Source organism: Dipodomys merriami, unplaced genomic scaffold (genome assembly GCF_024711535.1).
Source record: "Dipodomys merriami isolate MVZ:Mamm:240054 unplaced genomic scaffold, mDipMer1.0.p SCAF_14, whole genome shotgun sequence".
In the NCBI taxonomy this organism is placed as follows: domain Eukaryota; kingdom Metazoa; phylum Chordata; class Mammalia; order Rodentia; family Heteromyidae; genus Dipodomys; species Dipodomys merriami.
This window is the reverse complement of record NW_027202715.1, coordinates 13,706,640-13,723,842: the sequence shown is the minus strand read 5'-3', so window position 1 is coordinate 13,723,842 and position 17,203 is coordinate 13,706,640. Positions and strand designations below refer to the sequence as shown.

The window sequence follows — 17,203 nt, the reverse complement described above, 5'->3', positions numbered from 1 at the left end:
TTTAATGATTATCTATTCTTGATGATTAAAATTATGGGTAGATGCTTCCCCTATTCTTCCTCTTATTTTCTTTAAAAATCTAGTGAAGAAATTGAGCAGGTTGTCAAATCCCAGTTCCCTCATCAATGCTCCCAGTTCTTCTTGGGTGGGCCCTACTGTCATGGCAATATAGTGACATGATTTCAGAGGTAACCTAAAGTATTTGCCTTTCCACTTGGATAAACTAGGAAAGTTAGCATTAGAGATAATCTGATAACTTTGACTAATGACATTTTCATTTGTGGTCATAATCTAATGCCAAGAAATAAGACTGTATCTCAAAAATGTCAAAGCAAGCCAGGACCAATGGCTCACACCTGTCATCCTAGCTACTCAAGAGTCTGAGATCTGAGGATCACGCCTTCTAGTCAGTCCAAGCAGAGAAATCTGTGAGAGTCCTATCTCCAATCAATCAGCAAAAAGCTGGAAGTAAAGGTATGGCTCAAGTGGTGGAGTATCAGCCTTGAGCAAAAAAGCCAAGCAGGAGCATGAGGCCTGAGTTCAAACCCTCATACCAGCACACATAAAATGAATACACGAAAAGAGACCATTAAAAAGGAAATAAAGAAATTGATTTTTAAAGAACCAAACTGGTTTTAAATTAGAATGCAGAGGGAGAAAAAATTGTGGCCCATACCCTAAAAACTATTATAAAAAGCTACACTACAAAATGATCACTCCCTTGAACCCAAGAGAAATCTGAACAGCTGTCAGGCAGCAGAGTCGGGCAGGTCAGGTGCCTGTGAGGAGAATTAGACCAGAGCGCAGGCAAGGCTTGGGAAGATGCTAGGCCTTCCCAACAGGGACAAGAGGACTGTATCTGAGGCCTTAAGGAACTGCTAAAAGCCAAGGTTAGCCCAGTGCCCTAGGCACAGGCCCTTCCTAGCTGTTCTTGCCTCTGCCAGGTGCTCCCAAGTCTGGAGCACACATCAGAGAAAAGCTTCCAACTGCAGGGCAATCTAGAGGAAGGAGGAAAATAGAGTATACCTGGACCACAAGGGACAAAAGCCCTGAGGTGAAGGATGGGTAGTAGATCTATAGCCCAGATGTTAAAAAATACAAACAATAACAACAACAACAACAAAAACCTCCTTCTAACCCTGAGACAAAAAACACAAAACCTCACCTTTGATCAAGACCCTTTCTGGTCCCCTACTGCTGTGGGAGGGGCAGGACCCCATGGAATCCCCCAAAGGCTCATGGCAGAGCTTGGCTTCCAGGGCAGAAGAGATAGGGCCATGAAGGAAGTGCCACAGCCAAACCACAGCTGTAAGTGTGGGACTGGACCAGAGTCTGTGGCCTCTCACTAGGCAGGCAGGCACCAAATAACAACAGAAGCCTGGACAGGCAGAGACTGAGAGAGAACATGAAGGGATTCAAAATGCAGTCGTGGGACACGTGGGGTCAGGGAGGGGCTTCCGCATACAATGATGTCCCACGGCACTGACACGGAGCAAAGCATTCTGACTGCCCAACGACACAGCTGTCATACTGTCGTAGGCAGCAAATTCATGACAGGGGTGGTGATGCTGGGGTACACAAACCTACTGTGCTGCCACTTGCAATACAATTTTGTACAGCGCATAATACTTGGTAATGATAGTAACCAACTGTGCTACTAGTTTACATATTCATTATAGCTTTTAAAAACTTATTTTACACTGTACTCTTTCTATGTAGCTTATTAGACAGGTAACGGTTATAGCTAGTATCTGTAACCCTAGCTACTTGTGAAGCTGAGATCAGGAGGACTGCAGTTCGAGGCTAGCCTGGGAAGGAAAGTTTGTGAGATCTCAACAAAAAAGAAGCTACTGCTCTGTGTTGCATGCAGTGTTCACCATCTAAGCAACAATTAAATAACTATGAGACACTCAAGAAAAACAGTGTACTATAAAGACAAAGCAAATGAAAGAGCTAGATTGGGGAAGCCCCTAACTACTCATGGAGCTGAGATCTGAGGATTGTAATTCAAAGCCAGCCTGGGCAGAAAAGTTGGAAAGATTTATTTCCAATTAACCAGCAAAAAGCTGGAAGTGGAAGTATGGCTCAATAATAGATAACCCTTAGTGGAAAACACTAAGTCAAAGCATGAAGCCCTGAGTTCAGACTGCAGCACGCACGCACACATCCCCCCCCCCACACACACATCACACACACACACACACACACACACACACACACACACACACACACACACACACACACACACACACACACACACACACACACACACACACACACACACACACACACACACGAACCAAATTAACTTTGTTTAACCAGTCCACGGCTTAAGAGGACAGGTATGGAGACTGATCACCTGACAAGTAGGGTATTTTTACCTGGTTCCGTCTCTGGTACCTGGCCCAAAACTGTACAATCTATTCCACTGATGGCTGATGAGCTTCACATACATTCCCTTGTTGAACTATTATACAATGAGGGTCCCTTTACAACTTTGGTGGCCAGCAGGGTGGGGGGAGAGTAGGGGTGGAGGTGGGAGGGAAGGGATGATAGGGGGAAAACAAAGGAGGAGGCAACAATGCTCGATAGGAAATGTACTCATTACCTTGCTCTTGTAACTGTAACCCCTCTGTACAGTATTTTTACAATAAAAAAACATACAAAATATGAGGGTCCCAATGTTTTTGCTGACCAGGAATGAATTTCAGTAAAGAGAATTTAGATGCTTCCCTCTATTCACTGAGCGAGGAGAATAAGGCTTAGCTCCCAACTTAGAAAGATTTATGTTTCACTCAAGCTGAATTAGCCTCTGCGTTAACATTGTCCCCAAAAGTTTTATGTACAAAACAGCATTCCTTTTGTTCCAATATGTCATGTATGCTATTGAATTAATGATCTCACAAGGAGCCTTCCATGGTGTGCTGATATGCTACCTATCATTCTGTGGAGACAGTCTGGAGAGATGTTGAGAAGAATCTTCTCCATCAACTTTGATCCCACATGGATGCCAACACTTTGTCTTCCATCAACTACAGTCATTAAAGCTGGCCTGCCCAAAAGAAATTGAGAACAGAATTTAGAATCAGATTCACTGAGAGAGAACAATTTAGTGTAACAGAGAAACTATGACTGGTGATTTTCACTCTCCACACCATCATTATCCAGCTGATGATTCCAGGCCCTTTCCTCTTCTGGCTCTATATTCTTCCTCCAGGCTTTTTATTTAGTTTTAATGTTACTATTATTTAAAAATATATAATTTCACTGTTATTAGTAAAATGTTACACAGAGGGGTTAAGATTCTAGATAATGACTATAATTCTTTCTGGACAATGTCGCCCCTTCCTTCATTTTCTACCAGTCATCTTCTCCCATCCCTGCTACAAGTTGCAGAGTTCATTTTTTACATAGCATATATAGAATACCATGACTGCATTTGTTTACCCTTCCTCCATACATTTCAGGCTCTTTTTTTTTTAAATAAACACAAACGGCATGTCTATTATGTGCTATGGACACTAGGTATACATTAGTAATAAGATAAATCTTGTTCCTTCACTCAACGAATTTAGGAATCTTGTGGAGGAAAAAAAAAAGAAAGATTGTTTTCTGTTTTTTTTTTCATGTGCTGTGGATCAAACCCAGAGCCTTAGGTATGCTAGACAAGCCATTTGTCATTACAGGACATATAGCCCCAAGAAAATAATTTTTTTTGTACTAAGGTTTGAACTTGGGGCTTTGTGCTCTCATTCGGCTTTTCCAATTATGGCTGGTGCTCTACCACTTAACTACTGATGTATGTCAATTTTAATTAGGTTTGTTATAAACCAGATATGTCACTTTAATTTCTTTCCTACAAAAGCAATGTAAAAAGTAATTGCAAGATACATTCAGTTATTTATAATAAGCATACATATTGGGTACCAGTCACTCACATCTTAGCTACTCAGAAGGCTAAGAACTAAGGATCATGGTTTGAAGCCAGCATAGGCAGCAAAGTCCATGACCTTCTTACCTCCAATTAACTGTAAAAAAGCTATAAATTGAACTATGTCTCAAGTGGTAGAGTGCTACCCTTGAGCACAAAAGCTCAGGGACAGTGTTCAGGCCCTGAGTTCAAGCCCCAGGACCAGCACAAGGTTAATCATCATCATCATCATCATCATCATCATCATCATCATCATCATCATCATACTTATTTGCAAATAGAAAAAGTATATGGATTAAGCTTCTATACATTTTCCTGAAATATGCTAAATTTAGGTGGGTGTGATGGCACACAGCTGTAATCCCAGCATTTGGGGGGCTTAGGCAGGACAATCATAAGTTTGGGACCAGCCTAGGCTATAAAGCAAGATCTTGTCTCAAAAATTAAAAATGGTGAATATATCTACATTTAGTTTTTAGATATTGAAGCGGCAGAAAATAATAAGAGCATAGAAAATAACCTTTTCACTGAGTTAGTTAACAATTTTACCATAGAACATGCATCTTTAATTTCAAAAGTACAGATGAGAAAACTAAGATACTGAGAGTTAAATATTTGCTAGCTTGGACAAACAAGGCAGGGGTAAGAACATGCAATACTGTCAACCCTTAAATTCTATTTATATGTTAGGATGGGGAAATGCATATTTATGGAACATTTAGATCCTGGTTAAAAATGTAAATAGAATCTTGAGTATATCTAAGACAGGGAAATCATGTGAGGCTCTGAGTTCAAAGCCCAGTGCCCTCCCCCAAGAAAGTGAAGATGATAACGTCTTCCAATTTGTTCTTTAAAAAAAAAAATCCCAGTTGGGCACTGGTGGCTCATGCCTATAATCCTAGCTACTCAGGAGGCAGAGATGTAAAGATCACAGTTCTAAGCCAGCCCAGGCAAAAAAGTCCATGAGACTCTTAATCTCCAATTAACCAGCCAAAATCTGAAAGTGGAGGTGTGACTTAATGGCAGAGCACAAGGCTTAAGCAAAAAAGCCAAGCAAGAGTGCAAGGCCCTGAGTTGTGTATATGAGCCCACTATAGGCACATATATACACACACAAATTCCCATTTGTGTATGGGTCACAATGTGGTACAGCACTGGCCTTGTAGGTATGAGGACCTAGGTCCAATCCAGTATTTTTCCCCAGTAAAGAAAGAATTGCTATTTGTCACACAGGAAATGTTTATGCTCTTAGACTAGCTTCTCATTAGTTCTAATACAAAGTAAGCATTGATATTTGTAATTTTTCAGTCATTTCCAGTCCTATAATCATACATATTTCCACCAATTGGGTGGCTTTGTTTGCTTACCGATAGTATGTTTTCTTCCCAACAAAGGGCAAGCAGCTAAGACATTGTCTGTAGATTCTGTTCTCATCTGTTTCTAGTTCCAATCCACATTTTGCACAGCCAGTAAATATAATTTTAGGAAGAGAGGAAAAAATATTCTTCAAAGAACTGTGAGCATTTAGGACTATCTTCTGAGCTGCTGGGATAAGAAATACCAGCTCTAAAATCCGGGCTTTAATCAGAACTACTCCTGTAAAAGACAAAAAGAAATTGTTTATGTTATTGAACCTAAATGATCAAATTAATTTACAAGGCTAAATTTGGTTGATTGCAGTCACTTCTGAAAGGATCCTTCAGGACCCTCCCAGAGGACCACACAGAGGCAGGCAGCACAGGAGAAACATACAGTTTATTAGAGCTGCCATCTCTCCGGGAGAGGGAGCACATGGCATCTGCTCCCATCCAAGTCAAGGGGTGTAGGGTGGAGAGGAGGGGAAGGTGAGGTCAGACACATGTGCGTGGGGGGGGAGGGAGGGGAGGGAGTGGCTAGCTGTAGGGCAGGATCTCCAAGGCAGGGAGGAGCTCAGATCTGGGTAGAGCAGAGGACCAATGGTGGGGATAATACTAACAACTTATAGTAAAGGTTACATTGAAGTCTTGCTTTTGTTCTTCACCCCTTCCTAGAGTTTTACCTAAGGCTTCCATACTAAATCTGGAACCCAATAGGGGACCAGCCTGCAACTGACTGAAGATGTATTTAAGCTCCTATCTCAAAAATAAAGGAAGAGTGGGGCTCCAGTGTCTCAGACCTATAATCCTAGCTAACCAGGAGACTGAGATCTGAGAATTGTGGTTCGAAGTCAGCTTGGGAAGACCAGCTTGTGCAACTCTTATGTTCAATGACCAGCAAAACGCCAGAAGTGGAGCTGTGGCTCAAGTGGTATAGAGTGCCAGCCATGATTGGGATACCCAGGCCCTGAGTTCAAGCCCTGGTACCTATACCAAATAAATAAATAAATAAATAAATAAATAAGAAAGGAGAAGAGAATGGAACAAGATAAGATGAGACAAAAAAAAAAGGTTTCTCGTGTGACTCACTGGAACCTCAAGCATACTCACCAATTAAAGGTTCACATATTCACCCACTGAAGAAATACTGGCTAATTGCTATCTACCAGACATTCTCCTTCCTAATACATCTTGGTCTTTCTGTACACCAGTGAGGTCTAAGGGTCTACTTGAGCACCATTCTCTCTTCCTTTTTAAGGGTTGAAGACTTCATTCTTTTGTTGTTGTTGTTGTCGTTGTTGTGGAGCTTGAACTCTGGGCCTGGGCACTGTCCCTAAGTTCTTCAGCTCAAGAGTACTCTACCACTTGAGCCACAGCACCGCTTCCAGTTTTCTGGTGGTTAACTGAAGAGTCTCATGGACTTTTCTGCCTGGGCTGGCTCTGAACCATTATCCTCAGATCTCAGCCTCCTGAGTAGCTAGGATTACAGGCATGAGCCACTAGTGCCCAGCTTGTTCTTCATTCTTGAGTTAGCTTTTTCAATTCTGTGACAAAATATCTGACATAACGCAGAAAGCATTTGCTTTTGGTTCAGTTTAAGACAGGGAGGGCATGGTGGAGCAGAGCAGCTCACAACCAGGCAGTCAGGAAGCAGAGAGAGAAAGGGAAAGAGGAAGAGAGGGCAAGAATGTGCCTGTGCAAGTTGGTGCTCTCCCTTTCCCCCACTTAATCCATTCAGGCCCCCAGTCCATGAGACGGTACTGTCCATATTTGGGGTGATTCCTCCCCGCCATAGGTGTGCTGTACAGTCTCAAGGGGGAGCACTTCTCAATCCTACCAAGTTGACAATCAAGATTAAGCATCATAATCCTCAGGGTACTTTGGGTCAAGAATTTAACACTCTTGGGCCAAGAATTTAGTCAGTCAGTGACTAAAGTCACTGAGGAGCTCTTTTTTTGAGCTGTTGCACCAATCCAGGCCAGAAATAAAAGTGAAAATTCCAAAGACAAGGATGATAAACCAAAGCAGTTTGCATGTGTCAACTTCAAACAAGCATCTGTTCCTTACACAATCAATCTACTTAATGAAATCGAACTTTCTGGAAGGCCCATCAAACTTTGGTTCAGATCAGGAACTAGTCTTGCCTCACAGGATGTCAGTCCATCCTATCCCCAGTACTCAAACCCTATCTCCACATCTCCTACCAGATATGAAAGGACTGTGGATAATATGATTCCATTTTCACGAATAACTCAGAGACTTTTCTCTTTGCCAGAAAGTTATCCAAGACAAGCAGTGATGAGCAATGTTTTGAGACAGATGTCATATGATGGGAAATTTGGTTTCTGCATGTAGATCTGTCTGGATTTTCATCATCAGTTCAGTCACATGGTCACACCTTTAACCAGTCTTCAAGTTTCCAGTGGCGGCGGCAAGATACACTGTCATCACAGTGCAAAGTCAGACAAAGTTCCCATCCCTACTTAACAGAGAGACATTATAGCCAACACTGGTCAAGGGCCTAACTACCATCATGGAGGAATCAGAGATGATTTCTTCTATGAAGATAGGAGCCCTGATGGCTGGAACAATAACAGAAGAGACAATAGTAGAGATGGAAAATGGCACTTACCTTGATGCTAAGAAGTGGTACAATGCGACTATCTTATAGGGCCATTTTAGGTCCTTATGATTAAGCTGGTTTGGAAACTGTATAAAACTGTACAGAGAGGATTTACAAGTTGCATATTTCTTGTAAGTTTTAAGACCTATAGCTGCAGTTTCATACAGAAATGAGAAGAACTGTGGTTCTAGTCTTATTACAGTAATAACCTTTCACTTCATGGTTTTTGGAAGAGAAGAGTTTTATGCAAAAGAAAGTGCTACAGTTCTTGATCATTTTAGACAATTAGAAAGGATGAATTGTATAGATTGGTTGATTGTATTATAAGGCAAATATTTAATTATCTGTTGTCCTTTTGTATTGCAGGAATATCTTGTTAATCCCCATGGCTATAATAGAAAACATTTAAATTGATAATGTGAAATGGCTGTCTGTATGTTGTTAATAAGCAAATACAACTTCCCAGTGATTCATTTTATTAACACTTTTCTTTGAGGAAGCATGTTGATTATGTTTGGGGAGAAATACTGCCTTAGAAATTTTAAGTATAAATTTGGTGACATGTTCTTTTGAACCCTGTTTGAACTCACACATGTAGAGCTACACATATTATTTCATTCTAAAATTTCAGGAGGTTTTTTTGTGGTTGTGTTGGTTTTGTTTGGGATTTTGTGGTTTTTTTTTTTTTTGCTGGTCCTGGGCTTGAATTCATGGCCTAGGCACTATCTCTGAGGTGCCTTTGCTTAAAGCATTTTACCACTGGAGCCACAGCTTTACTTCTGGTTTATTTGATAGTTTATTGTAGATAAAAGTCTCTTTCCTTCCTGGGCTGGCTTTGAACCACAATCCTCAGCTCTTAGCCTCCTGACTAGCGAGGATTACAGGCATGAACCACCAATGTCTCTAGCAAATTTAAGGAATTTAAAAAAATTAAACCATGTTTCATATAAGACTGTCCACTCAGGAAGTTAAATGTCTCTCCTTGTATGTTTTTACATTAATAATTACACTATTAATGTAAGTTCTGTTTTTCAGAAGAATAAAATATCAATGCTTAGTCAGATAAAATAATAAAATGTTTTACTAAAAATGCTCTTTTTGGAAAAGATTCATGAAAGCCTTTATGTGTTGTCTCTATCATTCAGAGTGCAGAAATTTTAACTTTTCAAAATGCCCAGGACAGGGTGTAAGGATACAGTTTACTATGGAGCTTGTACAGGGTTATTTTTTGTTGTGTTTTGTTTTTATTTTTTGGTGGTTTTCTTTGTGAACATCAATTGAAAAGAAAGTTAACATTTTCTGATTTAAAAAATTCTAGTATTATTAACAAAAACTTTGTTGTACCAAGATTGTTTGTTTCCTTGCAGAATTGTTTATAAAAATTCACTTTGAAAAATTTGAGTCCTTTTTACTAGTAACCACGACATTTGTACCATGTTGCTTTTTAATATCTTAAAAACAAAAATGGGGGGAAAAGAACTCAACACTTTGAACTCCTATTATATTTTCTTGTTATCTCTTTTGGAGTTCAGTAATGGTAACTTTCATTCTTTTTTAAAATTTTTTATTGTAAAGGTGATGTACAGAGAGGTTATAGTTAGTTACTTAAGGTAATGAGTGCCTTTCTTTTTGAACAGTGAACTCTTTCATTCATAAGTTCATCTATTTGCTCTAGTCTTTCAGGGCCCAAAGATAGCTTTGTCAGTTCTTCCAATGATATCATTTATTCTAATGGAATTGGTAGATTTTTGTTAAGAAATTAGTGTGGTAGGTTAGTTAGGGCCCTAGAGAACATCTTGCAATGGAAGGCACTATTGGCCTAGAAAGAGGGGACTGGGCTGTGGAAAATGCAAGATTGTTTCAAAAATCTCAGCCATAGAAAATAGAATGGGGTACCCCATCTCTCTTAATTCTACACAGTGTTAGAGATGAGATGCATGAGAGTAAAGGCCTCAATCGGAAACCAAGTTTACAGCATTCTCTGAGAAGAAAAGCTTTATACTCAATTAAAAGGGTTTTGTTGTTGTTGTTTGTGGGCTTTCTTTCCTTCTTTTTTTGTTTTTATGAGATGGGGTCTGGCTATCTTGTTCAGGCTTGTCTCCAACTCCTAGGTACAAGTGATCCTTCCGCATCTCAAACAGCTGGACGATAGCCATGGACCACAGTACCTAGCAAAACTTGGTTATTTTGAAGTATTTTAATTTTCTACTTGCATTCTCTTTAGCTTGGTTTCAAACTGTAACAATGTTTGCCTATAACCATACCTTGGAAAATAGTTATAAGTACACCAATTAATACAACTAGTAGCATTTTAATGTGGCATTTGACCAAGGTGGAATAAAGGATGAGATTTACAATCCCTCTTTGACAGTTTCTAAAACCCTTAGAGTCCCCAGAGAGGGAAGAGTATCTTCTGACTGGTACAGGTAGTTAGAGGTCAAGGAAAGAACCACTCCCAAAGGATAGAACAATCCCTAGCGCTGGCAAAGCTGGGAATAGAGCTTTCCCACTAGCTATAGTAGTCCAATGCACAGGGAATTGGACAAAGAATTCAGAAGCTTCACTAGAGAGAAATTAGTGGCACTAAAAGTACATGTTGGGGCTGGGAAGGTGGCTTAGTGGTAGAGCGCTTGCCTTGCATGCACGAGGCCCTGGATTTGATTCCTCAGCACCACATAAGCAAAAAGAAAAAAGCCAGAAGTGGCGCTGTGGCTCAAGTGGTAGAGTTCTAGCCTTGAGCTGAAGAGCTGAGGGACAGCGCCCAGGCCCAGAGTTCAGGCCCCCATCACCGGACCCAAAAATATAAAAAAATAAAAAATAAAAGTGCATGTTGTAAAAATAAATAAAAGTCCCATACCAGTGACCTCAATTTCCAGCTGAAATAAGAAGCAAAACCTAAGTAAGCAGAAGAAAAGAAATCATTCAGGGGGCTGGGAAGGTGGCTCAGTGGTAGAGTGCTTGCCTTGCATGCAGAGGCCCTGAGTTCGATTCCTCAGCACCACATAAGCAGAAAAGCTGGAAGTGGCACTGTGGCTCAACTGGCAGAGCACTCGCCTTGAGCTCAAGAGCTGAGGGACAGTGCCCAGACCCAGAGTTCAGGCCCCACGACCAACTAAAAAAAAAGAAAGAAAGAAAGAAATTAGTATCAGTGTTGATACAAATAAAATTAAATTAGATTTAAAAAAAGCAGTGAAACCAAAGGTAGTTAAAAATCAATAAAATTTGATAAACTTCTAGCCAAAAGAGAAAGGAGAAACAAATTACCATTATTAGCTCAGATCAATATCAATATTAAACAATATTACAATAACAATATTAAAAGGGACAGTAAGAGAATATTATAACTTTATGTAATGATTTTTTTCTTGTTATGGCCAACAACATAAATGAAATGAACAAAATTCTTAGGAGCTATAAACTATAAAATCTTAACTGGGCTAGGAATATGGCTTAGTGGTGGAATGCTTACCTAGCATGCATGAGGCCCTGGGTTCAATTCCTTAGTACCACATAAACAACAACAACAAAAAATAAGTAAAAAGAAATGAAATTAAAAAAAAAATAAGCCAGATGCCAGTGGCGCCAGTTACTCAGGAGGCTGAGATCTGAGGATCATGGTTCAAAGCCAGCCCAGGCAGGAAAGTCCTTGAGACTCTTTTTTTTTTTTTTTGGTCCGGTTGTGGGGCCTCAACTCTGGGCCTGGGCACTGTCCCTCAGTTCTTCAGCTCAAGGCTAGTGCTTTACCACTTGAGCCACAGTGCCACTTCCATTTTTTTCTTTTTTTGCTTATGTGGTGCTGAGGAATCGAACCCAGGGTCTCATGCATGCAAAGCAAGCACTCTACCACTGAGCTACCTTCCCAGCTACCTTGAGACTCTTATCTCCAATAAACCACCAGAAAATCGCAAGTGGCACTGTGGCTCAAGTGGTAGAGTGTTCACCTTGAGCTAAAGAGCTCAGAGTTAGCGCGCAGGCCCAGAGTTCAAGCCCCATGACCAAAAACAAAAAAAAAAAAAAAAAAAAAAAAGAGAATATAACCAGCCAGGTGCCAGTAGCTCATACCTGTAATCCTAGCTACTCAGGAGGCTGAGATCTAAGGATTACAGTTTGAAGCCAGCCCAGGTAGGAAAAGTCTTTGAGACTCTTAGCTCCAATTAACCACCAGAAAACCAGAAGTAGCACTCTGGCTCAAAGTGGTAGAGCACTAGCCTTGAGCAAAAAAGGGTCAGGGACAGTACCCAGGCCCTGAGTTCAAGGCCCACAACCAAAAAACAAAATCAAGAAAAACCAAGCCAAGCACAATGGAGATTAAAATGTTTCATCAACTATAAACACAAGATAGCCTCATCAAAAAATCTGAAAAACCTGTTGCCAATATCATATTTAATAATGAAAGAGTGCTTTCTCCCTAACATCATGAATAATGTTACGCTCACAACTTCTCTCTTCAGTATTATACTGGAGGAGCTACCAAGTACAATCAGGAAAGAAAAATAAATAAATAAGCACCACCCTGGAAAGTAGTGTGTCTTTCTTTATTCACAGACAATGAGCTCATCTACATAGAAAATCCAAATCTACATCGAATAACTATTGAGTGAAATTTATCAACGTTACAAATTACAAAATCAATATATAGGGCTAAGGATGTAGCATAGTTGGTAGAATGCTGGCATGTGACTAAAATTAGAAAGTCTGTCCACTCCAAATGTTGACCCGAATGTATACAAATCAGACTTCCAGCCAAGTGTCTGCAGCTCACACTTATAATACTAGCTACTTGGGAGCAGTTAGGATCAGGAAGATTGTAGTATGAGGCCAGATTAGGACAAAGAGCTCCCAAACCCCTTCTCAACCCAGAGCTGGATGTGATAGCTCAGGCCAGTCATCCTAGGTATGTCAGAGGCTGAGATTGGGAAGAGCATGGTTCCAGGCCAGCCAGGAAAAAAAAGGTTATAGAGAAGCTGGGTGTGGTGGCATGCACCTGTCATCTCAAATGGAATGGGAAGCCTGAAATAGTAGATTTTGGTCCAAGTACATGCGTGAGCAGAAAGTAAGACCCTACCTCAAAAATAACCAGTGCAGAGCTGGACACCAATGGCTCATGCCTGTAGAGCAAAAGAGCTCAGGGTCAGTGCCCAAGCCATAAGTTCAAGGCCCATGACTAACAAAAATATTAAAAAAAATAAAAATAGAACAGTGCAGAAAGGAACAAGAAGTATGGCTTAAATGGTAGAGAATCTGTCTAGTAAGTCAGAGGTTCTGAGTTCAAAACCTAGTACCACAAAAATAACCTACAGATGTAGGTTTGTATATTCTTTTTCCTTCAACCCTTCTTACTTCTAAAATGCACTTACTATCAGAACCAATGAAAAATTTTCATTAGCTTCCAAAAGTATTAATTACTATAATTTTCTCATTTAGCAAACCTTAAACAGTCTTCAAATGCTAGCTAATCTGTAATAGAATTTACTATAAATTTTTTTAACATTATGTTGGTAGGAAGCTAATGCAATCTACTAAAACCTATTTCTTATATAGATTGTAGAAATCTATGTAGTTATTTTCATTATTGTAGTCTCTCTTCAATCCCAAGTCTATGACAGTGTGAACCAAAAATGTGTTCATTTTCTCCTTCAAAGAATACAAATCATTGTTATTATAATTAATGGAAAATATGTGAACATGTGATACCGTTCATCATCGCAAATGTTCTTCTACGTGGTATGCCTCTGAAGACTAATTTTTCACCTGTGTACACACCTAAGTTCAGGATGTACAGAAGACTGTTTTATATAATACAGGCTAGTTTTTTAAGAAAATAGATTTAGTTCACAGGTCTGAAAATTCAAGGCATAGTATTGGTACTGGCTTGATTCTGTTAAGAATCTCATAGTGATTAACAGGGTTCATACAAGAGGTCCTATTTCTTAACAGGAAATCTCTCAGGGAGACTACGATCCCACAATCTCTTCTAAAGCTTGCCTGGCACTGTTGCCAGTACTGGTGGCAGTACTGGGACATGGACTCAGGGCCTGGGCTGTGTTTTAGCTTCTTCACTCAAGGCTAACATTCTACCACTTGAGCCATAACTCCAGTTCTGACTTTTTGGTATCCAATTAGAGATAACTGTCTCACAGATTTTCCTGCCCAGGCTGGCTTTGAACTGAGATTTGATTTCAGCCTCCTGAGTAGCTTAGGATTACACATGTGAGCCCCTAGCACCAGGTCCACCTTTTTTTGAAATTAAGCATTTTATTAGCATACATTAATTGTACAAAGGGGCTTTATTGTGATATTTCTATACATGCATACAATGTACACCATCAATCTCATCCCCTCTATCCTTCTTTCATCTTCTTCTTTGTAAAATAATTCATTGTTCTATTTTCATGTATGTGTATACTTTGACCATATTTACCCTCTCTCATCTTTCCCATTCACATCCCCCCCCCCCCCACACACACCTCTTAAAAGTCCACCTCCTAATGCCACAGTAGGGATGCAGCTTCCAGTGTGTGAAGCCTTGGGGACAAACATCAAAACAGGACAGAAAGTATCCGTTCTAGATCTTAGCCATGTCTAGATGACAGCTAATTGATCTCAACAGTAACTCTAATTAAAGCCACTTTTATTTCTGCTTTATCAAATGATGAGTTGCTAGTAATTACCCATAGAAGGCATTTTAAGTGATCCTGAATCATTACAGATTAATCTCACCAATTTGGAAGCAGAAAGCTAACATTTGGATCTCCTATGTGCACAGATCTATATTTTACTTTTACATTTAATTATATATTTCTCACAAATGGTAGCTTCTTTGCTTGTATTAAACCTAGCTACACTTTATGTAAAGATCTTACCTGAACATTTATCCTTTAGGTGGGTCTCCAAGTCTGACATCTTGACCAAAGAAGGTGCACTTTTTTGAAATTTTTTTTTAAATGCAACAGCCCTTCTGTCATCATCAAATAGGCATTCACAGGTTGACCACGGTGTTGTATGCAGTTCGAGGTTTTCTACTATGCAATTGTGCTGAACAAAAAGATTCTTAAACTCCCAAATGTAATCTTAAACAAATAAAAACAGGAAGTCATCAAAAAGGAAAAAAGTCTAGGCTCAGAATCAGATTAAATAGATTGACCCAACTGAATCAGTTAAAGACAACTTTTATCACTAATGAATTTTGGAGCTGGTTGCCAGAGGCGCATGTCTGTCATCCAAGCTACCCAGGAGCCTGAGATCTGAGTATCGGGGTGCAAAGTCAGCTCAGGTTAAAAAAAAACGTCTGTTGCAAGACTCTTATTTCCAATTAACCAGCAAAAAGCCAGTAGGGGTAGAGAGCCAGCCTTGAGTGAAAAAGTTAAGCCCTCATATTAGCATTTTGCAATTCTGCCTCCTAGGTTACTGTGTATGAATAAGATTTTCTTTATTGGAAATTTGAAAATGAGACTTGCCTCTTGAAAGAACAAGCAAAAAAAAAAAGTAGAATCAGTAGCTGGTAAATAACTGTTTTCTGTTTTGTATGTGGTGCCAAGGGAGGAACATGATACACAAAGTGGCTGCCAAGATCACTGCAGCTTTGAAGCTCCTGCTCCATGTCCTCCTGAAGCCCACCATCATTGCCTGAGTTATATTCCAGTTCTAATGATAAGCCCTCAGTGATCAAGTTTAGTTGTGGGTAGCTACGAAGTCTTTGTATCTGTGTGTGTATGCCTGCATGTATATGTGTATGTGCATGTGTAGATGTATGTATGCATGTATGTGCATGTGGGCACACCAGTATTGTGGCTTCAACTCAAGGAGAGTGCTGTCCCTTGGCTCTTTTGCTCAAGACTAGTGCCACTTGAACCACGTCTCTATACTTTACTGCCTGGGCTGGTTTTGAATCACAATACTCATATCTGAACCTCCTGAGCAGCTAGGATTATAGGTGTCAGCCACAAGAGCCTGGATTAGCAAATTCTCTTTGCAAGTATAATTTATGTCCCTAGCTTTCTCTCATTAGTACCTAAACTGTGACTAAGCTTGGTGCAACAAAGCAGGCCAAATTCCTACCAGCAATGCCATGTTTCAAAGGAATGTAAACGAGATTTATTATTATTCACCTTTCCTCTGAAAAAAAAATCAATTCCATTTCCTCTAGTATTCAGTCATGTCTGCCTGGGGCCCATTTCTGGCCCATTTTACCTCAGGGTGAGTTCATTGTCCCTAGAAGCAAATAAAACCAGTGGCTGCAGACTGACACAGAGGTTAACACAGAGAATGACTGAGAAAACACTAAATGAATGAACAGAATGCTAACAATATCTGAAAGCACACCACTTCAAAATTGCTATTTTCTATTTTAAAAATTGTCTTGAGGGCTGGGAAGGTGGCTCAGTGGTAGAGCGCTTACCTTGCATGCCTGAGGCCCTGGGTTCGATTCCTCAGCACCACATAAGCAAAAAGAAAAAAGCCGGAAGTGGCGCTGTGGTTCTCAAGTGGTAGAGCGCTAGCCTTGAGCTGAAGAGCTGAGGAACAGCGCCCAGGCCCAGAGTTCAGGCCCCACAACTGGACCCCCCTCAAAAAAAAATTGTCTTGAGAAAGTGATATGAATTTTAAAACTTAAAAGTGATGATATAAATAAAGGCAAGCCAAATTAACAAATTACATAAATAACAACTGTATCTTAATTCCTGAATGCATAGGTTTCCAACAGTAACATAAGTATACAGAAGTATCTAGGGATAATGATAAATTCTCTTCTATTACCAAATAACTACTTAAGAGAATATTCAGAGTAGGTATGGTGCCATGGGCTTTGCCTCAGCTCCAGTCTACCTCTGACCTACCTATCAGCCCAGCATGCACTACATGCATGTTCCCAGCGGAGGCATGCCACTAAGGGATCATGCCCATCTATCATCAATACATGTTTGTCAAATTTCTCAACTGAACAAATACTTGTCATTGACCCTAACATAAAAGTCAAAAGTCAGACTAATCTCAAACCCTATTAATGATTAAGAGGCAATGTGACAGATCCTACCTACAAATAACTAGGAAGGAGGCAGAAGTTTGGAAAGAGACATTAACTCCTTCAGGTAAAATATAATGGGTTGAGTTTTGGGTATGGTGCTGCACAGTGGTAATCCTAGCATCAAGAGGCTGAAAGCAGGAGGACTGTGAATTCTAGGCCAGGCTGTGTTGCATAGTGGGTTCCTTCCAGGTCAGCGTGGATGACATAGTGAGATGCAGTCTCAAAAAAAAAAAAAAAAGTGCCAGGCACCAGCAGTGACTCACAGCCTGTAA

At 40.1% G+C, this 17,203-nt stretch overlaps 1 protein-coding gene and 1 pseudogene across 3 annotated transcripts in view; one reads left to right on the top strand and one right to left on the bottom strand.

The window, feature by feature from the left end:
* The window catches only part of Shld2 (shieldin complex subunit 2), a 62,843-nt gene that overhangs the window by 1,526 nt on the left and 44,114 nt on the right, over positions 1–17,203 (bottom strand). For 2 of the 3 annotated variants that reach the window (XM_070020774.1, XM_070020775.1), the window contains 3 exons: positions 14,773–14,979; positions 5,299–5,527; positions 2,937–3,052 (listed from right to left, as the gene is read on the bottom strand). In XM_070020774.1, the coding sequence (XP_069876875.1) occupies positions 2,937–3,052; positions 5,299–5,527; positions 14,773–14,979 (552 nt within the window). Of the gene's footprint in view, positions 1–2,904; positions 3,053–5,298; positions 5,528–14,772; positions 14,980–17,203 lie in introns of all 3 variants that reach the window. The other variant, XM_070020777.1, reaches the window with a different exon arrangement.
* LOC138825812 (RNA-binding protein 7 pseudogene) lies at positions 6,898–7,923 on the top strand (annotated as a pseudogene).